The 25611-nt window shown below is 41.5% G+C and overlaps 1 protein-coding gene across 8 annotated transcripts in view; it reads right to left on the reverse strand.

Moving 5' to 3' along the window:
* CREBBP (CREB binding lysine acetyltransferase) overlaps window positions 1-25611 on the reverse strand; it is a 191714-nt gene that overhangs the window by 35377 nt on the left and 130726 nt on the right. For 5 of the 8 annotated variants that reach the window (XM_073362774.2, XM_073362776.2, XM_073362778.2 and 2 more), the window contains 6 exons: window positions 24412-24591; window positions 23980-24166; window positions 11859-11977; window positions 7175-7414; window positions 6578-6666; window positions 170-280 (listed from right to left, as the gene is read on the reverse strand). In XM_073362774.2, coding sequence (XP_073218875.1) covers window positions 170-280; window positions 6578-6666; window positions 7175-7414; window positions 11859-11977; window positions 23980-24166; window positions 24412-24591 — 926 coding nt within the window. The remainder of the gene's footprint in view (window positions 1-169; window positions 281-6577; window positions 6667-7174; window positions 7415-11858; window positions 11978-23979; window positions 24167-24411; window positions 24592-25611) is intronic. The other 3 variants (XM_073362775.2, XM_073362780.2, XM_073362777.2) reach the window with 3 other exon arrangements.

Consider the following 25611-nt stretch of genomic DNA (forward strand, 5'->3'; position numbering starts at 1 on the left):
GTCTGACACTGTAACAACAGTAAGCCACCATATAAACCTTCTCCTAGTAAGAAACTATACACCTTCCCTTAATTTACCCTAAAAGCAGCAAATGGTCAATTTCAGACAACCAAAACAATTCTTTTCCATTATTTTAAATGTAGCATTAAGAAGAATCATGATTACTTACGTTTGTGGCTGGGAAGGGTCATCACCCAGGGTAACATTCTCCCCCTGGATTTCAGTGAAACACTTCTCACAGAAGTGATACCTGTCAGCAAGAAGGCCATATTTGGGTGAACTGGTCCATCATATTACACAGCCACCCAAGCAACGGAGCCATCAATCAGAGCAGGGCAGATCACCACGACGAAAGGGGGGGCGTTGTTGGTTGATTGATGGGTCAGTGTGGACAATGAAAAGGAACAGAGGGAAGGGAAGGGCAGGATTAGAGAACAGGGAAGGGAACAAACAGCACAGACATAAGAGGTAAGATGCAAACACCAAGACAACACAGAGCAGAAAGCCAAGGCAAAGCACAGATTAGCATTCGGTCTCATTTTATACACTACAGGCCATCTGTACTAACAAATAATAGGTTGTCAATCAAATTCAAAATTTTGGAATCATTTATAAGTAGCTGTTAAGTGCTACATTCGTATATCCTTCAAATTTAAGAATTTGGATTTGATTTTCATTTGTTAGAGAAAATGCTGTATAATTTCAGGCATAAGAATTACTGAGTTTCCTTGGAAAAGAACACACTGTCAAAAAGCCTGAAAAATATTTTCACAGAGAGTAACAAAAAAAATGGAAGATATGCCAAAAGCACTCAGTGATGTATTAGTAAAACTGCAAAGGCAGAAATAATCCTAATGTTGAAAAATCTATAAAAATATTACAGATTCAAAAGTTATTTGGTTTATAAAATGAAATGTGACCAACTGCTCAGCTAACTGTATATTACTGCAAATGAAACCAAATCCATACTCTAGACAAACATTTAACAGAAATGCACTTATGGGTCAGAGTTTCCAGCCATTTATACATAAATATAAGTAATATATGTATATATGTGAACAACTTTGTATATATTGCACATACATACAATATATTTAAAGTAGTACATTAAAGATCTGCAATGAAGCTTTGCAAACTGAATGTAAAGCAGGTTGCAATTTTGGGTCACTAGACCAACCGTCAGCCAATCCACGACACTCAGCAAAAACACTGCTGTGATTTAGTAAACCAAGTTGAGTAAATGAGAGGTCTACTTCTTAAAGATACAATCTGCATTTGAAAAAAAAAAATCTAGCTACACAGATTTTTTGTAGCAGATGAACTGGAACCAAAGTTGTCAGAATTGTAAAGAATACAACAGGAAAAAAAAAACAAAAAACCCTAAATGTTTGGAAAGGGTAAGACTTAAAACAGGAACAAAGTTAACAAATATAGGCCACAACCATAGGAAGTAAAACTGGCCACACGGGATCATCAAAGTAAAAAAAGCTGTATGAAGGTTTAAGAGCGAGAAGAGAGTATAAGCAGCAATGGCAGAACAGTGAAATGCAGTTTTAGTACTCAGCACCAGATCTATAGGTAAAAGTGATGAGCATAAAAGGCATCAGAATAGGACTCAGAATGCCACACTGAACCAACAATATATAGGATAGCAATAAATAGGGTTGCTTGCCCCTTCATTCATTCAAATACCTCCCCTCTCCCACTACTGTAATCCAGGTGACAGCTTCCTGATGCTGTATTTTCATGGAGATAGCAAAGTCATTTGCAGGCTCTTACTGAAATGTATTGAGCGGAACTTTCTTCTTGTGACTGGCACTAACCGTTATGTTACTAGTAAGATGTAAATTTTAAAGCATTTGTAAAACAACCCAAATTCAAACAAACTGAACTTAATTCCACAGTGGTGCCCAATAACCATTGGACGCAGCTGAGGAAGGGAGCTGCAAAAGAGCTATTTGAAGGTCCCAAATCTTGGAGCCTACACTTTCTCCCAGAGTTTACCTCAACTAGCTAACATGAGTTAAAACTGCAACTGTCTTGTCCTCACTAGGATTTTATGTGCATTAGTTAACATGAATTACTTTAACACAAGTTAAAAATATGCTTTTTCTCTAAATGAAGGCAGGACTTTGGAGCTGCCAGAATGATGCAGAGGGGGCAGAAGATCTAACTTGTTACCTTTTGGTTGTAGGGGATTGATAATAGACAATAGACATTTTATAAATTAAGCAGAAGAACATTTTGGCAGAGTACTAATTGCACATACCCTACTTCTACTAACTTTGTTTCTGAATTCTGCCTATTTCGGATACTTTGGCCAGAATAAATACTGGTGTGTGTGAGTGTACATATTAACATTTTCTCAGATACAGCAAACTACCTTCTTTTCTTTATAGTAAGGCTGCTCATTTTCAGAGTCAAATTGAACACCTAGGTCAAATAGGTACTGCTATAACTAGAGAAATCAATGGTCATGGCTCCACTGAATTTTTTTGCATTCAAACGGTTTTGGAAATTGTTAATTCTGATATACTTTCAGATTAAGTTTATAGTCTCTGAAAACACTTATGAGACTGAGCAATAAGTAATCATGATCGACCCCTAGATGGCATGTTACTTAAATCAAATAGTAAAGGCAATATTATACAAATTAGTCTCTAGGGCTAGTCGATCCATTATTCATACTGTGACCATTACAGATTCTACTTTGCAAGATGGTGAGCACTCCTGCCCCAATCTAGCAAAGCACTTATGTGCATATGCATGAAGAGAAGCACATGCTGCAGTGTTTTGCTGGATCAGGACCAGAGCTCACAGCCCCCTGCAGAATTAACAACTCACAGGGATTGAGTCCCATGAAATAATTAAAATGAGAAAACAAAAAAACTGAAATACAATACCACCTAAAGGCTCTGAAGGTCTATACAATCAGATCGCCCAGATGATACTCTATTTATAGATATATAATGATGAATACAGAATTGCACAGAAGAAATGAGACTTGCCTGTAGCTTTCAGAGTTTTTCATAACAATTTTGCATGCATGCAGTCAATATTATAAGATTAAAATCTACAGCAACACCACAATACTGTGGTTACTCCAGTCATACAAAAACAACCATGTGGTTCTTGTAACACATTGAAAATGAAAAGCTTTTCAAATGCAGACTGTTTAGATAACTGTGAATCCCTCTTAATAAAGATAGCACTATGTTTCAGTGGCTCAAATCAAGGAAAGGTTCAAACATCTTTGCATACACATCTCTAATGGTTCAAAGTTCCAGACTGAAATTAGATAATTTTCCTTCATATATACTTTAAGTAAATAATTGCCCATTGCAATTGATCGTGTATATAATATCAAGTTTCAAATCTGTATCCAAATATTAAGCATATTTTCCAGAACAATTAATGTATTTCCTTTAGTTTAAAGCTCAAGTTTGAACTAACTAGATGAAGACCAAATTCTCCTATTGATTTATTACTTTTTAGCCATTATTTAACTGAAATGCCTGAGTTTCACAATGCCTGAGCATTCTTTGTCAGGATTTAGTTAATCTGTGATATGCTGGCTTCAGATAACACTGTTATATAATCCCCAATAACGATGTCTACTACACAAGTTGAAAAACAAGGATATGTAGCCTATTGCGGATTTGCTAGACACATACAATTTGTTTCATGCTAATTTACTATTTGGTTAGGTAAAAGCTAGGATTTTGGTAAGGGAATTATACAAGGAAATTGTTTCGTGAATAAGCACAGCAGAATATAGGCTTTCCATAACTTGGTACATAGTTTCTTTTCCTAACAGAATACAAGTAACTGAACTGCTGTTCATTCAACCAGAACACAGTCCCCCGTGGACTGGGACTCTGCAGATCTGGGTTCAAAACACCCTGCTCCGTCACTGAGGGTATGTTTACACTACAATTAGACACCTGCAGCTGGTCTGTGCCAACTGACTAGGGCTTGTGGGGCTCAGGTAAAGGGGCAATTTAACGGCAGCGTAGACTTCCAGACTCCAGGACTCTGCAAGGTGGGAGGATCCCAGAGCTCGGGCGGCAGCCCGAACCCCGGGGCCCAAGTCAGCTGGCACAGAGCAGCCTCAGGTTTTTATTTGCAGTGTAGACCTACCCTGACCCACTGTGTGACTCTGGACAAGTCCCATTCCCTCCCTATGCCTGTTTCCTCTCCCACCGTGTCTTTTTTGTCTATTTAGATTGGAACTTCTTTGGAGGAGAGACCGTCGCTCACTATGCATCTGTTTAATTACTAGTGAAAAGAGACTGCACTATACTTCTTAGTCAACAAATAAAATCTTGCCACCCCACCCCAAATGAAGGTATCCATGCTCTATCAATCCCATATATCTGGCATTCTAACAACTGAATTTGCATTTAAAAGAACAATCCTAGTGATCTATCACCTCTTGAAAAAAAGAAACATTATTTAAAAAGGACATTCAAATATCTGGATGTTTAATCAGAAGGAAATGTCTGATCAGTTTGAAATTCTTATCCCAAGATCTTGTATTTACAGACGAGTTCTCTCCTCTCTTAGCAACTGTGGGAAAAAACACACACACTTTTTAAATCAGTGTGTGTCAGTGCAAAACACCACCAGTTGAGCTGCATGCCTTGCAGTACTTTTATATGTTTTTAAAATTTTGAAATAAAGTCAGAAGAAACAAATCCACATGACCTATCTACAAGGCAAGTCTTCAGGTAAAGTTGCTACACATGAATGATGACTGAACATCATAGGATCAGTAAGGCCCAATCCATAATCTACTTCCCTGTTTTACTAAATTAAAGCTTCTGTGAACAGCTCCTTCACCGTCATAAATCCTTGACATCTGAACCAAATAACTCTTTTATCCCTTATCTTTTTTAAGTGTTTCAGACACATAATCCATTTTTGTTAAAAAAGTAACAAAGTATTTAGTAATAAACTAGTGAATCATTACTGCACACATTTATAATGTGTCCATCATGGAAGGATCTTGTATAATATCATCACCATCTGATACACCTGAGGACATCATATAAACGACTAATACATAAAATGCCCCATAAAAAGATGCCACATTATCCACTCCTCCCTAAGAGTTACATGTCTACACAATGAAAAAAATCAACTGTATTGTATAACCAGGTTACTAAATGAAAGTGCCAGACAGTTAAATATGGTTTGGTGTTTTGAGTGTATTCCGAATTGTGCTACCCTGCAGACTATGAGACAGTAGTGCAATTTAGGAATAAAAATAAAACATAGTTTTGCCCCATCTAGTCTGTAAGACTGAACTGCTTCATCTGTATTGGATGCTACAGTTTTGTAAAGTGCCAACGTGATTTTCTTAGTGCAGAGAGATCAAATTTAAAAGTGGTAGCTGTCAACCTTTACTTCATAACTTAAGTTAAAAGGCAATGTGCAGTACACCTCCAAGTTGGCATGGCTCAAGCTTTGTCAAATCTCTGCCAAGAAAATGTTTCACACTGTAACTTGAAAAATGTCTCCTCCTATAGTTTTTTAGAGCCACAGCTAATTTACATTTAGTAGCCTTTTTTAAAAGAAGCTAAAAGCTAACTTTTCTTTCTTCTTTTAATGGATGTTACTCACTACAGCACTGATGAATTAAAGTACACTAAATAGAAGATGAACTTAATTGCTATAGATGCATTTTCTAAGAGTGGGGGGAGATAAAAATATCAGAAAAATGACAGAGCTGTGTCATTTTGATGTTTAAATTAATTCCAAACATTGTTTAATAAAACAGAACACCAACATGGATGGAATCATATATTCTTCCCTCTATTAACCAGAGGACTAAATTTTAAATAGTAACTTTATTTTTCCTCCCAGCTCCTCATGGGATCCTGGAAGTTATTATGGAAGTCAAACCTATCATGAACTCTCAAACAAAACCTTTTACGTTTCATTTGCATAGTTACTATGAATATGCAATACTACAGCCTCAATTTTGTTTAGATTACGAAGACTTCTTCATGAAACTGAGCTGAATTAAGAAGTTTTGTTTTACTAATAAGTTCTCCAGGTTCTAATTTTGTGCACCAACATATTAAAAATACCAGATGCAATTTAATTGGCGTGATCCACAAAGTCATTTTCTTTCCAACATAAACCTTTAAGTTGATATCTTTCTGACAGTGAGTTGAAGATACGTCTGCACATTTTTATTCAGAACTTTCTCAAGGCAAAAGATATGTTCTCCTGAGTTGCCTTTTTTTTTTTTTAAGTCATGCTTCAGATTTAATGGAAAAATACAAACAACTTTAGTTAAGTGGTGCCGTGTAGAATCTATAAACTGGCAAGCATATAAATACCATGAACTGTAAGCTGCAATGTAAAAAACCAAAGGGTTTATCTGCAAGAGGGTTGCACACAGAAGGACAATCAATAGGCTTATTTTCTGCTGATTTATTAGAGAAATAAAGGAAACGAGACGTTAATCATCATTCTGCTTAGTATGTGCTAGGCTACAAAAAGACAAACTTGTTTTGTCACTCACTGGATCTCGTTTCTTCGACTAATGCAGGAATTTGGGACTTACCTATTCTGGTAACTGTAATAGGCAGCATCACGGGGAATAGTACACAGCTGCTTCCCGTAGCAGCACAAGGTCTGCGGAGAAAACTCATACTGCAAAACAAAGGCGAAAAAACTTTAAAGAGTGTTTTACATTGTGAATATGCAACGTAGTGAACATGCTATAAAAGTATATTGTAATATACTGAGATGTGGTTCTTAGATTCAAGTGGATATGGATTGATGTGGATAGATCCTTAGCTGGAATAAAACAGCTCAGCTCCCTTGACTTCAATGGAGCCAAAATGGCTTACTCCAGCTCAGGATCTGACCCTGTATCTGGATAAGAAGGTGCAAGATATACGGGATTGTGTATAATAGCAAAATATTTCAACACTTCATATTGAAAATGATATCTCCGCCAGTGATAGAAAGAAATTTGGCTAGAATCCTTTAGATATTTTCCACTTCCTTACTATGTTGACATAACAGTCTAATTTTTTCTAACCATTCCAACTAGTAGTTTAATTTTATTCAAAATAAGTATCTAAAGGAGACTTTTTTTTAACCTCCTTTGTCAAACTACTTAGTTTTTCAGCAATAATAAACTTGAAAAATATACCTTGCGTCCACAACAGTATCCAAGTGACTGCATGACAGGGTCAATCTCTTGTTCAAAGACCTCTGCGAGTTTAGTACAAAACTTATAGACCCTGGAAGTCTTGCGATTGTAAAGCCAGGCATTGTTAAACATTAGCCAGACGTCATCCACATACTGCCACGGCTCTTGGTATTGCCCAGTATCCAATTTACGTTTAATGGTGGAAAGGTCCATAGGATTCTTCACAATGTCAAAGTAATCCTTCAAAATACAAGAAATAGCATCCATTATTTTTAAGATGCACTTCTAGTGCCTACTATTTTGAACACATCCAAAAGGATTTAACGTCTCCACGAATGTGTGCAAAACAGTCTATTTTGAGGCTTACCTGGAGTTTAAATGGGGTTTGGGCCTTGTGCAGAATGACCCCCTACACAGAGATGAACCGAACCCATAATGGACATTGGGTAAAATTTTCAAAATTGCCCAAATGACTTCGCATCCAAAGTTTCATTGTAAGACAACAGAACTTGGCTCCTAAGTTACTTAGGTGCTTTTGAAAATTTTATCCATGATCTATAACATTTCTATTGCTTCTTTCAAATGTCTTTACTTGAGTCTTTAAAATTGGAATCCATAGGCCAAGTTAAAGGATGCTTTAAGGAGTTCAAAACAGACCAAGTTTGAGAGAAACTGCTGTGCTTGTTTTGTTAAAGTTGTTCAAACTTTTAATAGCTCTCAAAGGAACTTCGAATTTTGGGAAACAGATTTAAAAACAAAAATATAAAAACCAAGATCCAAAGAAGATCAGTAAGTCACCAAGTTTCACTGTCATAAAAAGCTCAAACTACACTATGGACAAATTCACAAGTCAAGTTCTGTGATGGGTGCTCAGAGTAGCAATATTTGAAGTTATTTTGCTAGTCTTGAACTGATGGGAACCTGCACGCATTCAACACACTGTTTAGTTTCCACCACAGAACCTAAGGCAGCAGAGGATCACATTTTTCCTGTGTTGGTTTACTGTGCAAAACTTGCTCCCCCATGAAATACCCTTATGCCGGCTCCACTTAAACAGAAAACAGAACACTTTGAAGCTTCATCCACCCACATTCAAAGGTGTTTGTTGAATGACCATTATTGACCCTATACTTATTACCTCTTCTTTCAAACATGGCCCTTTCACTTGTTTCTGCGTGGCTGTACTCTAAGAAGTTGATTTTTTATTATATTGCATGAGTTCTTATTTTGTTGTAAGGCATTCTGCAAAGCGTGTAGAGTTACTGGAGGATGCGGAGAAAGTATGTTATTAAAAATCATCATCAGCCTTGTAACAACTGGTCTACATTCCAGATGGCCATCCGATCAGGCCATCATCTACTTAGGCTATGTTTACACTTTAACTGCTACAGGAACACAATTGCACTGATGTAACACTTAATTCTAGACACTCACTAGAGCAACGAGATGGCTCTCCCGTCGCTGCAGTTAATCCACTTACCCGAGAGGCAGTAGCTAGGTCAACAGAAGAATTATTCTGTCGACCTAGCACTGTCTACAACAGGGGTCATATCAGCTTAACTATGTCGCTCAGGGTCTGGATTTTTCACACCACTGAGTGGCATAGCTGGGTCAACCTAACTTTTTAGTGTAGACCTGGCCTCACTCTACAGTACTGGACGGATGCAAAATGCATCTTTTAAGACATGATTTTATGCTACAGTCTTATTCTGTGACTATAAAACACCAAAAATCTTACTGTGCTATAAAATCTGAACACATTCCTAAAATTACTCTGCTATAACTTTCATTTTCCTAGATCCAAATGATGACGGAAGGTCTTCAAAAGAAAAAATAATCAGTGTTTAAAACAGATACCATATATAGGATAATTTTGTTTAAGAAAGAAAGGAAAGGTTACTCACCCTGTGCAGAACTATAGTTCTTTGAGATGTGTGATGGGTGCTCTGCTTCAGGTGTGCGTGCACCTCTTGATCCATTGATTGGCGATTTAGCAGTGTCTGTCCTGCCTGCACGTGTGTTCTACACAACCGTGCGCCACACACAAAGTACATGGGGCTGCATAGGCAAACTGCCCTCTGTTCTTTCTCTATCCAAATGTTCAACAAAGAACAGTCCGAAGCAGAGGGGACGGAGGGTGGGTAGTGGAGCACCCAGAGGGGGACACACCTCAAAGAACCACAGCTACTGCACAGGGTAACTAACACCTTCTTCGAACATTCTTCCTATAGATTTTCCACTTAATCTCAACTATACATACAAAATGATGGGGTCTAAATTAGCTGTTACCCCTCAAGAAATAGATCTTGGAGTCTTTGTGGATAGTTCTCTGAAAACATCCACTCAATGTGCAGTGGCAGTTAAAATAAACCTAACAGAATGTTAGGAACCATTAGGAAAAGGATAATAAGACAGAAAATATCATAATGCCATAATAGAAATCCATGGTATGCTCACACCTTGAATAGTGTCTGGAGTTCTGGTTGCCCCATCTCAAAAGAGATACGTCAACCAAAAAGGACTAACTTCTTCTGGCCTTTTTCATAGGGGGCAGATCTCGAGTAATGCTGTTTGCCCACTTATTTACTGCATTCACCACCAGAGAATTAAGTACAGGGTCCAAAAACAAAAATTCTGAGTCTCTAGGAGCAACATAGTATTTCTTACCCACCAATTTACAAGTTGTTGGGATAGTGGCAGGAGTGCGTGTCACATTCTTTGTTGGATCCAGGAGCGTTTCATTAATGGATAGTGCTACTCAGGTGAGTGTTGCCAAATGCAAAATGTCCAGCAACTTGTGTTGAGAGTCTTTGACCTCAAGAGGCATCTGAAGGGTGTCAGCCACCCTCTTCACAAGGTCCCTGAATTGTTGAAAATCGTTGGCCATTAGTGGTGGTGGCGGTGACATAACTGCCTCATCCAGATAGGAGGATAAAATAGGAGTTTATGGGCGGTCTCCTTATCAACCCTCGTCTCCTGTTCTTTAAATGTCTCCTTATGTTGGGGGTTTAGTAGATGGAACTATGCAACCCTACCCCCCCACCCCCAGAGCAACAGAGCCGGAGCTATCGCAAATTGCTGCTGACACAACCCAGGGATCCCAGTATAGTAACTGGGGGGCCCCATACCAGAGAGTAGATGGTGCCCAGGACTGATCCCACCTTCCCTGTCATGGATGAGGATACAGGTTCCTGTACGGATGCTGAGTGGAACCCTACACTGACAGGGGAGACTGACAATGTCTAACTTCATCTTCCTCAATTTCCTTCAATGGTGGGACATCAGCAGAAAAAGGTGGAGAGTCTTGTGGTACTGGGAAACCATGTTAATCTGGAGACCGGGATCTTGGTACCAAGTTGTTTGGTACCCAGAACTAGTGGAGACTCTGGCTCATCTAAAACAGACAAGTTCCTGGAGTAAATGCCTGTGGTACTGAGTGGATCGATACTCTGCAGCAGCTGAGGTGGACGGTACTGTCAATTTGGAACACGGTGCTGAAGCCGAAAGCGTCTGGTGCTTTGATTAGCCCAGTACTGATGAAATGGTAAGTCTGACAGACAGTGCCATTCTAAAGGAGTGTGCATCCTAGGCTTCACCTCCCTGTTCTTCACAGATGGTACTGGGGGGCCTGCCAGAGCCATGCTTCTCCAAAGTACTCTAGGATCTCCCGGTCCCACCAGTACTGGCGGAAGAGCCTTTTGCCTCCGCGGTACCAAGCCAAGGGGTCCTTCAGCACCACAGACTTAGCATGCAATTGGGGCCTTTGGGAGCTGGCTCCCTTGCGGTGGGAGACTGAGCTCCTCTTCTTTGGAGCCTTTCAAGTCCTCCAAAGTTTTCCCCTTCTTAGGGGAGAGGCACTGGATCTGTCTGGAAACAGACGTACATGGGGAGGGGGGAAATATGTGTCTCCTGACATGACTTGAAAGCAGGTGGAAGGGAGGGAATGCTCCATCATCAGAAGTCATAGTTTGGTCTCTCAATTCTTTCATACTCTAGACTTGAGAGCTAAGCAAAAGTTACACTTTTGCTAGAAACGGAACTCTCCCAAGCAGCAGATGCACTTAGGGTGACAGTTGCTGACCGGCATAGACAAGAGAGGTAGTATTTGAAAAAGGGAGAGGAAAATGTCAATCCTCTCATCATCTAACTAATTCTATACTAAAGGAAGTAAGACTAACTGGAAACACTAAACTTACTGAAAGAACAACTGTAGAACATGCTGAAGAATGGATGAGGCAGACACGCTAGAGCTCCATCTCGGCTCAAGGCGGTAAAGAAGGAACTGAGGACGGTTCATCTGTGTAGCCCTATATATCCTCGATGGGTAGCCCGAGATTGTATAGAGTGCAGGTGGGGGCCAAACATATACTGCTAATGGAATGTCTCCAATCAAGGGGCTTGAGAGGCCCATCTGCACCTGAAGTGGAGCACCCATAAGGTCACTACTCGAAGAAGAGCAACTTCTACATTCTGGTTCCTATGGAAATTCAGACATTCATTCTTAACTCTTAATTGGAACTCAAGGAGAGAAATCTTTAAGGGCACACAGCTGATGTTCCCCTGGCCATATACAACTTGAACAAGCACAAAGATATTAGGCCAAATAAGTTTACAAAAATAAGAATTATGAAATATCATACATGCATATATACATATACCACATAGGCTTTTAATGCTAACTCACTGGAATCCCTAGGAGCTGAGGATCCACAGGCTGTCTGAAAGGAAGGGACTCTGGGTCCTGCCGGTACAATGCTTCAAGTGTAGGCATGAGAGCCTGGCGCAGCTCTTCAGGTTTAAAGACTGTTTTAAAAGAAACAACAACCCCAAACACAGTTAAAATACAAAGAAAAGAATTTCCCTCAGATATTAAAACTGCTCTATTCTATATGCTTTAAGACAGAATTTTGTCATTATCAAATAATTTCTCATCTCCAAACAACCAGGTTCATTATTCCTAATGTGGGTTTTTCATTCTGCTGTGCAGATCGGAGGCAGAACTAGATCTGAGTCACCAGGACAGTTTGGCTCTGCCTTTATGGAAACCTTGCCAGAGAGTATTTCCAGAATTTCAACGTATTTATTAACTTCATGACTGCAGATTAACAATCCTACCCTGTGAAAGGTATCTTTCTACTGGGCAGAGAAGGCAATTTGGCCATAACTGATTAACAAAACAATAACTTTAATGAGGAATGGAATAGAGCACCTGGCTAGTCAAAGAAAAGATAATCAGTTAAGAACAATTCCCCCCGCTCACACAGCAAATACAGCCATGTCTGTTACCCCTACTGAGATTTTTAGAGCAAAGAAAACTGCAGGGAAGGACCAAAATCTGCAGAAAACTATGTCCAAGTTGTACTGTCTATAACATGGACAAATGACCAGATGGCTTGATAAGTGGCAAAAGAATTTTCTGATCAGAATTTAGAAACAGTCCTGGTCTGATGGGCTATAACTGATTTTGGAACACTGATACACTTTCCTGATCCACAGTTTCAGTCACCCAGAAACAGATTACTCTGATGCCTTGTTTTGCTCTCAGCAGTGGATTGACAGGAGAAGAAAGGAGATTTTCTGAAAAACCCTGAAATAATTATGGTGTGCTCTTTGCACATCCAAAATATACCAGACTTTATTTTGGATGAACATAGCCTTGACAAAAAGGGGGGAGGAAGGGAGGGAGGACTTCCTCCTGAGAGCAGTGAAAAACATGTGTTAACCTTAGGAATGAATGTTGGGTGTAGGAAAACCACCACTCAGTTTAAAAATCTGCATTGCTGAGAGGATGAAGACTTTTGGTGAAGAGGTCCAAGAGAAAGTTTTGTTAAGGCACTCAAATCCGGGTGGAGAGTTCAGGGGATTACTCCATACTGCCTTCTAAGGCTTATTAATTTTTGTCCTCAGAAATTGCCTGACATGGAGAGGAGATTAGTCTTGGTTTGTTCACACCTGAAATATTTGATATTGTCAAAGTATGCCGGCACAGAGTGTTGGCCTTCAGACCTAGAGACAAGGAGCTTGACATTACTGTAATTTATACTGCAAAGTGGCATCAAGTGCTGTCATTGTGATTTGACAGAACCTGACCCCATCTTGACACTGGTACCAATGACTAAACACAATGTAGGGAAACAGAGAATTGGGCCCAAGCTCTCCTGTACGAAATTGGGAATTTGGCCTTGGTATGCTTGGCTCTGTGCCATGTACTGAATTTCCCCTATATTGTCTTAAGAGATTATAAACTCTTTGGGACAGGGAATCATTCTTTCTGCATTTCTGTACACTGCCTAGCACAATGGGTGAGCACCACCTGAAACCAAATTAAAACAAATCCCAATTGGTAGATTTCTTTCTGAAGAGCCGGAATGTGTTTATAACCACAGACTGGAGTAACTATTTTTTTAATTGCTGCCTCTTAATATCCAAGTGGATTAATGGGGCCCAGATTCTGGTAAAATCTGGTGGTAAAAGGAACCTTCAAGTAAATGCGTCTCTCCTGGGGGACTGTGAAGAAAAGAAGCAGAGGTAGAAGGGAGGATTATTGAGATGAAGTCTGCATAACATGGCCACCAAGGTCGGAGAGGTGCCACTAATAAAATGGAGGACTTTCTCAGTCAGATCTCATCTGTTCTGAAGATCAGAGATGCTGAAGGACAGATAGGAGCTCTTTTAAACAGGCTTTGGAAACTGTGTCTAAGGCAAGCGCATGTCTGGAAAAGAACAGCATGCCTTCGGTATTTTGTTTGGATGTAAAAAGTTTCAACTACTGCCATTCTTGACTAGTAGAGACTCCATTCCATCTCCTTCCTACTCAGCCAGCTAAACACAGGGTGAACTCCCTCTAGGTATTAAGAATTCCTTTATTCTTGCAAATGGATTTGTAATCCCTACCTTGTTGCTTTGGAGAGGGAAACGATTTCTTTACTGATAACGTTGACAAGAAGCTTCCAGAAAAGCTTTCCGCAAGAATATTTGGAACCTGACACCAGATGTTTAACTTGTAAATCTGTTTTTCGTTATCTTAACTAATGGTGCCTTTCTGCCCATTGCAACTGTCTTCAGAATTGAAATGAATCCAGAAAGAAGTCTTAAATAACTGCTGCTGTTGAAGAAATCTCTGAAACACTGATTTACGTTCCCTGGATTGTTTTTGGCACTTCCTCCTGAAAATTGTCAGCCAAGGCAAAAATAATTCATGCAAAGCAGGTGGAAGCTGTGGACACTTGGGCTGCAGCCAACACCTTGCAGACCTCATGGAGCGCTGATTCCATTCTCCTAGTCATGGGTATCATATGCAGGAATTCGCCTTCCGAAGGGACCCACGTTTTCTTGAGAACTTTTGAGATTGCTTAGAAAGCCTTTTATGAAGAAACTCCCACTTACATTTTGTGGTATTCTCCAAGGAACGAACGAAATGGGATCTGGAATTTCTTTCTAGAGGGAAAGAGAAAGTACCTCCTACTGGCTGTGCAGTCTTGGTGGTATGGCTTGGATACTTTGGAATTTAATGGTTCTGGATTATTCCATTTAATAGGTTTTTAAGGCCAAAAGAGATAATAATCTAGCCTGACCCTCTGCATAACAGGACGCAGAATTTCCCCTGCATCAAGCCCACTAACCTGTGGCTAAGCTAGAGTATATCATTTAGAAAAATATCCAGTCTTTAAAAGACTAAAAGAGATGGAGAACTTACCACATCCCTTGCTATGGTCTTTAATCTTTAATTACCCTCCCTGTTAAAATCTGCATCTTATTTTCAGTCTGATTTATTTATTTATTTTTTTAAAATTAAACTTCAGCTTCCAGCCACTGGATCTTGTTACACCTTTCCCTGCAAAATATATAGGCAACTGATCATTTCACAATTTAGCCTTCCAAGTTTTAGGAGGAAAAAAACCTCTTTAGTTTCATCTTCAGAATCCCTGGCCTCTGAAATGTATGAAAAATATGGAGAAAAGTGCTTGTGGACAGGGGATTTCGTCTTTTTTTCCTGCGCTGTTCAGATTCCCCCAGAGGGGAAAAAACTCCTTTTATAGGGTTCTCCTTTTTGAGAAACAATGGTCTGGGTTTTCCTTTTCAGGAAAGAAGTTCTGTGAATATGGGCAAGATGAACAGAAGCTAGCGCTAAACCACCATATACCCCATTTTGTCTTGGCATGTGATGGCTGAAAGAAACATGACCTTTGCCTGTATCATCATCATCCATTATCTGTTAAGTACTAACATTATACCATAAATTGCTTTAGAGGGAGTCCTGGTTGAAGTCATTAAGGGGAAAACTCTAGAGAAGATGAGAGCAGCATCCTTGAAATTACTGAAGACAATACTTTTGGTTCTCTTTTTACTTGTAATCTTTTCAGTAGAGGATCCTGTTGGATGGGGAAAGAAATCAACTTAGCTTGGAGGCTTCTGAATGCTGAAAAGAAGTGCTCCTTCAAGTCTACCTTGGAAGGTTCCAGGGAGAGATAGCAAGCAGTCCTGAATTAATAAACACTCCAAACTGTCCTTGCTTTGTGAAGGAAGGGGGTGGAGGGAGAAGAGACGGGGACAGGAAAAAGCTCAGCCTGCCAAAGGAAAAAAAGGTTCCCTTCCATGGTGTATCTGAAAGAGGGCAGAACCTCATTTTCAGGGAAAATGGATAAGGGATAAGTTGCCCTCATTTGGAATGCAGCCTTTGCAAAGAGCCTGCAAAATAACTTTTGGTCATTTTATAATGAAAGCTGTTTTTAGTCACTCCTAACCTTCCTGAAGTCCCACTACTTGGGCTGAATTTTTCCATGCTTGGTCTCTGACCAAAGATAGACTTTTGGCATCTGAACAGATCTTCAAAAGACAAGGAGAACGAAGTTCCTTTTCATTTTTTTTTTATAGAAATTTCATAAAAGCAGTTACATTAAGAGAGCATTACAGTTGCATGCTTCAGAATTTAATTAGGAAATGCCATATTTTTCTACAATTATAGGTCTTGTAGTACTGTGTACCAGCATGCATTCTAACCAATCCATGAAAGTCATTTTAAGTGAAAAGTGCACAATAAGCCACGGCTTAATGCAGACTAACCATTAACAGAGTAATGGTTAAAGTGTACTGGCTTATATAAATCATTTACATTTCCAGTTAAGGGAAGCTTTGCTGCCATTTGAAAAGAAATTGTATAATACGTGGTTAGGACTAAGTTATTAAAATACTTGTGAGAGAGAAGACATTACAGAATTTCTCAATAAAGATATTCTAGACCATTCTGACAACGAAATTTGTGTTACTATATCTTGTAATAGTTTTTGTAAGGTTTTAGGGAAAAAATTTATATGTTGTGTTTGGGAAATAACGTTACACTGAAATTATAGACTATATCATAATGTATATACATGGTGGCCAGTGGGAAGGTTTTGCATACAATCTCAACTTTGGTATTTCTTCAGAGTGCTTTGCTTAACCTTCATTTTGTATTTATATGGAATTACATTATTAAGCCAAGAAGCATGGAAGAATAAAATACAATTAAGTGCATATACCAAAATGTTATATATTATCTTACCACCCTATCTGTTTTGCCACCTGTCTACTTATTTTTTTATTAACAATACAAACAGGAAATCAAGTGACAACATTGTAGCTACAATCAGTGAAGCTTCTTTAATTGGGTGCAGAAGTTTCTGTTGAGACTCTCTCTTTCCCTCCCTTATAATCAAATTACTAAACATTCTCTACAGTAACTTGGACTGCAGCAATTATGTACCAGAAATTCCAGTAATAAAACATTTCTATTAGTAGCTAGCACTTGGCAATATATAACTATGAATTGTAGCGTGAGTGTCTAACTACTGGTAATGAGCAATTAAGGTTCATAATGTTGCTTTAACAAATATTTGAAAAGGTTCATGATTGCAGTGTGCAGAATAATCCACTTATGCTACTCATCCAGGTAGACTAATCAAATTACACATGTACAGACTAATCTGAGTGGATTACACTGTAATTTGCCTGAGTGATGGGAGATAATTTCTCTCTCATAATTAAATTCATTACTACTACAGTGGGATTTTCCTTCTTGCCATCAGTCCACAGAAGATATATCCATCACTGAGATAGGGCTTAACTTGGCCACTCTTGAAACCCTGCCAGTTCTGTTTGGCCTCCATGGAGGATCACACACTCTGAATTAGCTTCCCTACTTCCACAAAGCCATGAGGTTTTCTCTTCAAAACAGGCTTAAAACTTTTACATTTAACTTTTATTGCTGCTTTTTTGAGCATAATTAGGTGGTATTTTTTCTGGCTCAAAGGATGGGTTTTTCTACACCAGAGCCTGCAACAGCATTCACTTGAAGAAGTGGAGAACAAACCACTGAAGAAGAATCATGGCTGTAAATACCTGTTACTTACCTGTAATTGGAGGTTCTTCGAGATGAGTGGTCCCTATCTATATTCCACTGAGGGTAACACGCGTACTCCACGTGTCCGGAGCTGGAGATATTGAAAGTAGTTGTGTCCGCTGGTCCATGCATGCACCTTTACTCCGCCTCACGGTTTTGTCCCAGGAGGCGATAAAGGGCAGGGCGGACCAACCATGCCCTCAGTTCCTTCACCACCACAATTCAAGACAGATCCACAGCATAAGGGAAGGAGGGTGATATTGGAATACAAATAGGGACCATACATCTCGAAGACCCTGCAGTTACAGATAAGTAACCACCTCTTCTTTTTTGAGTAATGGTCCATACTGTATTCCACTGAGGGTGATTAATAAGCAGTCCCAAGTTATGAGGAGGGGTGTGTGAGGAGATAACGCAACCATTGACTGGACAACAGCTCTGTGAAATGGGGCATTCATCGCAGAATCTTGTTCCAACGCCTAATGTGAAGCGAAAGTAAGTACCCAACTCCAGGTGGCCGCCTTACATATGTCCATAAGCAGCGTATCTTGAAGCAAGCTGTAATTGATGCTTACGCTCTTGTGGAGTGAGGTCACGCCAAGGGGTGGAGACAGTCCCAAAAATCAATAGCAGAGCATAATGCACCCCAAAACCCACTTAGAAATCCTCTGAGTGGATATCACCTATCTCTTAATCCTCTCTGTTATAACGATAAACAGTCGAGGGGTCTTCCTGAATGATCTCATTCTCTGCAGGTAGAAGGCCATGGCCCTGCGCACGCTGAGGTAGTGAAGACGCACTCCCTTGCCAAGGCACAAGGCTTTGGGAAGAAAAGCAGCTAAGTGTATTGGCTGATTAAGGTAAAAGCGGGATACAATCTTTGGCAGAAATGTGGGGTGCATACTCAAAGAAACCTCGTTATATGGAATGTGGTAAAATGGGGGTCCACTAACATGGCCCCAGTTTGCTTACCCGTCTCACAAAAGTAATAGCAACCAAGAAGGCAACCTACGTGGAAAGGAGAGACAAAGCCATGAGGCTGAAGGTTCAAAGTGCGAATTGATTAAGGTCAAAAGGACGCGGTTGAGGTCCCATTGTGGGGCCAATAGGTTGAATGGATGGATAGGTCTAAAGGAGTCCCTTCCAAAACCCGCTAGTCAATAGATGCATAAATACAGAGTGTCCTTCCATGGGGGGTGGAAAGCACTAACAGTTGCCATGTGCACCTTGATGGAATTAAGAGAAAGGTCTGATGCATTCAGGGACAGAAGGTAGTCCAAAATAAGGGGAATATTCACATTCTCAAGGGCTTGGCCACTCTGTTGGACCAGGAAGTGAAATATTTCCACTTAGCTTGATAGAAATGCCTCGCGGACTCTTTCCTGCTACTTGAGAGGATGTCTTGTACTGCCAACGAACACTCCCATTCTAGCAAAGATGCCCATCCAAAAACCAAGCTCTGAAGTGAGGTGTCTGTGGATTAGGATGTCTGATCTTGCTGCTGTATTGCGTGAGCAGTTCTGGGAATGCTGGCAGTGGAAGTGGGGGGACACACTGACATGCAGAGAAGGAGGGGAAACCAGTACTGGCAGAGCCAAAATGGGGCAATTAGAATAACTGTGGCCCTCTCCCACCCGATCTTATGGGGGACACACGCCAGTAGCGGGGGAAAAGCTAGTCTGCCTGGTCCGACCAGCAGATGATATGGGGATCTCCCTGGGAATGGGCACAGAGGCCTTCTCTGGAGCAATACTGGATGCATTTGTTGTTGACAGGGGAGGCAAAGAGGCCTGTGGTTGGAGTCCCTCATTGGGTGAAAATGTCACTGACTACGGCGTCGTGGAGTTCTCATTCAGGGTCAGCCACGAACTGCCTGTTCAGAGAATCTGCAATCACGTTCTCAGTCCCCGGAAGATTGCCCACTAAATCCTGTTGTCAGTGGCCTATGCACCAATCCCACAGAGTAATCGTTTCTCCACAAAGCGCTAGCGACCGCTAGCCCCTTTGTTTGTTGGTGTAATAAACAGTTGTGGTGTTGTCTGATATGGTGAGCATGTGACAGGAAAAAACGAATGGGAGAAATGCGCAACATGTCCTCTGCACCGCCCGAAGTTCCAGAATGTTGATGTGCAACTGGGAGTCCTGAGTGCAAGTGCCCTGTGTCATATACTCGCCCATGTGGGCACCCCAGCTAGCAAATGACACGTATCCATGATGATTGTCATGCTTGGAGAGAATGGGAGGAAGGGCATCCTAGTGCTTATCTGACCTGGGTCTGTCCACCAGTGGAGGGAGGAGAGAACCTTGGATGGGACTGTTAGGGTGAGGTCCATGGTTTGGTGTGTGGGAGAACAGGATCTCTGGAGCCACAGCTGCAGGCAGCAAAAGCAAAGACGAGCAAAGGCGGTGATGTACGGACAGGCTGCCATGTGACCAAGGAGGGACAGGAAAGTTCTGAATGGAGCAGGATGGGTGGCTATCACTTTAGGAATCAACTCTTGAATTATCTGGAACCTGTCCTCCAGTAGGTAGGCTCATGCTGAGACTGCATCGATGCATGCCCCAATGAATTCTAGGGACTGTATCGGATCCAAAGTTGATTTTTCTATGTTTATGCTCACCCCACAGGGAGAAGAGGAGTAGAAGCAGCATGAAGGTCAAGGCTTGAGCCTTCCCTTTGGATCGCGTTGCTAGCAGCCAGTCATCGAGGTATGGGAAATATAAGAACTCCCTGACACCAGAGGTGGGCCGCCACCACACAGAAAGCTTTGGTGAATACCCAGGGAGCAGTAGTGAGTTCAAATGGTAGAATTCGGAATTGGAAATGTCAAGGGCCTACCCTGAATCTCAAAAACCTTCTGTGGGCAGAATGGAGGTCTATGTGAAAATAGGCTTCCTGCACAGTGAGAACCACATGCCTCTTTCCAGTGAAGGTATGATGGTCTCTAAAGGTGACCATACAAAACTTTGGCTTGCGTATGAAGTAACTGAGATGATGGAGGTATAAGATTGGTCACCAGCCGCCCTTTTTTTGGGTACTAGAAAATAGGCGGAATAAAACCCTGCACCCTAATAGGATGTACAAACAGGATCTATTGCTCCCCTTTACAGTACAGTGGCCACTGTGCGTGAAGAGATATATGCCACATCCACCACGGCCTGGAGTATTATCCTTGCGACCAGTTTGCCTTTCTCCAAGATAGTCAGGAAGGAGGAACGATTCTGTTGGGGAAGCTTGTCTGCAAAGTCCGCCAACAAGCCATAAGTCATATTTAGCTAATAGTGCCAGGTAGTTACAAATGCAAAATTGGAAGGCCAGCCAAGAAAAAACCTTGCGACCCAGAATGTCCTGTCACTTATCCTCTTCATCTGCTGGGGTGGAGCGTAGGTGTTGCTGCCTGGCCCCCTTTGTCGCTGCCTGTATCATGAGGGAATTAGGTGTGTGTGTGGGGAAAACTAACTCAGACCCCTTCGCTGGTACATATTACCTCTTTCTTCCCCCTTGGGGTGGGTGTGCAAATGACTACAGTGCGTAAAACAGTTCAGGCCGGCTGAAGCACGGCATCGTTGATTACTAGGGTCACTCTGGTTGGTACCGAGGCATGCAAGATGTCAAGAAGCTGATGTTGTTTGTCCTGCACTTCCTCCAGTGGAATGTGGCGAGCATCAGCCACCCTGCGTAACAGTTCTTTGAACTGATGGTAATCATCCAGAGGCGATGATGGAGCTGATGACACCACAGCATCTGGGGATCATGAATTGAATCACTCAGTTTCCAGCGGTGCGGTCAGAGCCAGGCTAAGCGGTTCATCCTCCAACACTGGTTCTGAACACCTACTCGATGATGGTCAAAGAGAGGAGACGGGGCACTCCTTTCATGCTGAATGGGAAGGCTCTGAAGGTGAATACTGAGGCCAGGACACCCAGTAGGGCCCAGAAGGAGGATCCTTAATTTGCTGTGGTGGGCCCTGAGGAGTGGGGTACCAGGGGCTCCTTTGCTAGGGAAAGGGAAGGTACTGTCAATGAGACATCAGAGTCTTTGGATAGTTGTATCAACAGTATGGGAAGGGTGGACCTGTGCTCCGTCCGAGCCTCTGATGCCAAGAAGTCAGAGCCTGGTTCTAATGGCAGCATCATGGGAACCACATGAGCTGGAAGAGAGCAGGCAAGAATATTAGCTGAAGGAGGTAAGTCCAAGGTGGAAGAGCACCCCCACCGCACGAGGTGACTAGCGTGCAAGCCGTGGAGACCTCACCTTCTCCAAAGCAAAGAGTTCACAAGGCTCAGGCACAGCCTCAAACCTGCCTGGTGTCAATGGCATGCGCACCGCAGTCTGAACAAGAGCTGGGGCCGGAATGGAAGCCTGCCTCGGAACCAAAGGTTCCCTTGTCTTTGGCAGTGCAGAACTGGAAGGTGTATCTCACTCAGTGGACAGAACCAGCAGATCTTGTGGTCTATGTGGCTTCTTGTCATGCTTGTGCACCTTGGAATGCGCAGTTTCTCCATGGCTGGAACTCATGGAAGGTGCAACATCCTTCTTCAGCCTAGAGGAAGACTTACTACCATGCTTATGCGCATGCTTCCTTGCCTTACGATTAGGCCCTGGCACGGGGTTTATAGCACTGGTATCAGGGGAACCGGACTGGGTCTTTGTGGTAGGAGGCACACACCTGGATTGCTCAGGCCGATGTATGGGGGGGAGCGGGGGGAAGGAGTGTTCCCAGCCTGGATCCAACTGTGGCCTCATGGCAATTGCCATGAGGTGCTTCTTGAGGCAGACAGCCCAATCTTCCCAGGTATGGCTTGGGAAGGAGAGGCAGATACTGCATCTGGATGAAATGTGGGCTTCTCCCAAGCAGTAAAGGCAGCGCTTGTGCTCACTGCTGATTGAGAACGAGCGAGGGCAGGAGATGCAGATCTTCGGCACAATTCAGTATTCAGGTGCTGGGGGGAAGGGGAGGAGGAAGGGAGAGAGGCAGGAAACCAGGAAAAATGTAGTCCCCAAAATTCCTTAATCCTAAAACTTATAGTAAAAAGCAATAAAAACTATATACACGAATAAAACAAATATTTTTTCTGTGTTTTAAGTAAATGTGTCACAAGGGACAAGACAACAACAGAAGCTCCAACTCAAACCATGTGGTAGCGAGAAGGAACTAAGGGCACAGTTGGTTTGCCCCGCCCATTATTGCCTTGGACGAAACCATAAGGTGGAGCAAAAGCACATGTATGGACCAATGGACACTATTACTTTCAAAATCTCTGGCTCCAGATGCATGGTGCATGTGTATAACCCTCAGTGGAATACAATAGGGACCATCACTCAAAAAACTTCCTTATTTTACTTCTTAGAAACCAAACACCCAATGCATGCAAAGACAGGCTTTTTGAAAAAACAAAACAAAACAAAACCCAAAGCTTTATCTAAGGGGAACAGTAATTCCTAAAATCTGTAATATTACTTTTCCCTTTCAAAATAGGCAAAAGAGGAAAATATAGCATATAGGTACGAACAATCAACGTTCAAACAAACCATATCCAAAACACTAATTCTGTAGACTGACTTGATCAGAATGGTGGTTACCATCGTGGAAACTTCTGTGGAACAGGCTTTGGGCCAGTACACTTTTAAAGCGATGGCAGTCTCAAGGGAGCTGCACTGGGTTTTTTTCCTTTTAAAAGTTTTAGAGCCAGTATACCAGTCTAACTGTAAAAAATTTAAATTCAGGAACTGAGTTCAGTCCCTAATTCTCAGGCCAACAAGGGCTAATGACAATATGGATGCTGCGCACACAGCCTCTGGAGGGAAAGGGGCGTATCCCGTGATTCACCAGTAATCCTTCTGGCTAAATCAAGGAGACGTTATGGAGGGAGCTACTTTCAAATTGCCTTCTGTCTGCAGGATGTCACCACAACAAGAGGTCTTGGACAGCAGGGATGAAGTGAAAACAGAACCTGGAAAGAATTCACAGGACTTAGAGGACCTCTGTAAGAAAATGTTCTACGTGAATTCAGTCCTCATGAAATAGCACTGGCCAAAGTCAGATACATGCATACAACACCACCTATGTAATTTCCCTACAATTCACCTCAGTCCTGAACTGAAACCAATCCCTTACTACCCTGGCTTTGGCCCTTCTGCATAGAGACTGGCTATGGTGAAAAAGCCAAACTAAGATGTCATCATTGACAGTAACGTTAAGTGCAAATCAGAAGGACATCAACACCTTACTTTTCACTTGTGATCCAAGGAAAGATAAGAATGCTGCTTGGAAAAAGGGTAGCACGTTAACTCATTGTCTCAGCCCCCAATTTGTGGTGTTAGTGCATACGTACAAACAGAGGGACCTCCTGGCTGGCTTAAAGATTGCAGGAGACAGAAAACCAAGAAAAATTATAGCAAGGACTCCCATTTCTATATACGTACTCTTTTTACGGGGCTGAGATGGTGATGTAGATTGTGAAGTGGTGCCATTAGTGCCACTCTCCTCTTCCTCTTTAGGCTCTACCTTGATATCAACTTTCTTTTCTTCTACCTCCATTGGCTCCTGTTTTGACTCTGCCACATCTATTTCTTCTTTCACTTGGCAAGATCCTTGTAAATCCTCCTCCATCTTAAGAAAGAAAGAGATGAGATTAAACTACACCTATAACGTCTCAAACTACAAATTCTATCAGTTTGGAGTATCAGTAGCCCGATATACAATAAAGCACCAGACACAGGGCTTCCACCAGAGTGAAAACCAGAGTTTTCCATTAACTAATATTTTCTCGTCAGCTTGGCTCACTGATTCACACTCATCTTATTTTAGCTCCTATATATTATTGCTCTAATTAACTGTGAAGGAATTTCACTTACCTCAGTCTTAGGTTCCACTTGTGTTTCACAAGGCTCTGGCTCAGTTTCTTCATTTTTAACCTCTGGTTTGCTTTCTAGCATTGGTGCATCAGGTCCCAGCTGCTGGGAGTTGATATCGGCACTCGCAACTGAGCCTGGGGTTGGCACCCTGTTATCAATACTAGCTGCTGCCTGGGATAGCTGATGTAAAAAGGTACAAAAATCAAAACATTGAGGAAATATATAGAAATATTCATTTGTCTTGCTAAGAGGAATAGTACAAAATCATACACAAAAGGATCATCTGAAATAATACCACTCTTGATGTGGAAAAATTGGAAAATGTCCAGCGGAGGGCAACAAAAATGATTAGGGGACTGGAACACATGACTTATGAGGAGAGGCTGAGGGAACTGGGATTTTTAGTCTGCAGAAGAGAAGAATGAGGGGGGATTTGATAGCTGCTTTTAACTACCTGAAAGGGGGTTCCAGAAAGGATGGAGCTAGACTGTTCTCAGTGGTAGCAGATGACAGAACAAGGAGCAATGATCTCAAGTTGAAGTGTGGGAGGTTTAGGTTGGATAGTAGGAAAAACTTTTCCACTAGGAAGGTGGTGAAGCACTAGAATGCGTTACCTAGGGAGGTGGTGGAATCTCCTTCCTTAGAGGTTTTTAAGGTCAGGCTTGACAAAGCCCTGGCTGGGATGATTTAGTTGGGGATTGGTCCTGCTTAGAGCAGGGGGTTGGACTAGATGACCTCCTGACGTCCCTTCCAACCCCGATATTCTATGAAAACCAAACTCTGGATACCAAAACACAGATCTCCAGTTATACAGAGGTAAAGACAGGAATGAGTTTATCATCTGATGCATTAGCATCTTCTGTTGATAAAGCAACTGTACGGTGGATAGTACACACTGATTACCATGCAGTCTCTTTCTACCCATCTTTAAAAACCATGTGTGAATTTAATGATCATGAAGGTGAAAGACTAATGATCCTGACTAGAGCCAAACATAGCACAGGCAGATTATTTACAAGTTTCCCACGCACAGCTGTAGAAACATTCTGTAGTATTTTTAATCCTAGTATTGGAAATCACTAACTAAATTGACTGCTGAGAACATTTGGATGAATGCATTTTGTTTGCATATGGATCTAAATAAATACCTATTCTAAAATATATCTTCCACAATCAAACAAGCTACTGTTGCTATGCCAT

The sequence above is a fragment of the Lepidochelys kempii genome, chromosome 10 (assembly GCF_965140285.1).
Source record: "Lepidochelys kempii isolate rLepKem1 chromosome 10, rLepKem1.hap1, whole genome shotgun sequence".
NCBI classification, from domain to species: domain Eukaryota; kingdom Metazoa; phylum Chordata; order Testudines; family Cheloniidae; genus Lepidochelys; species Lepidochelys kempii.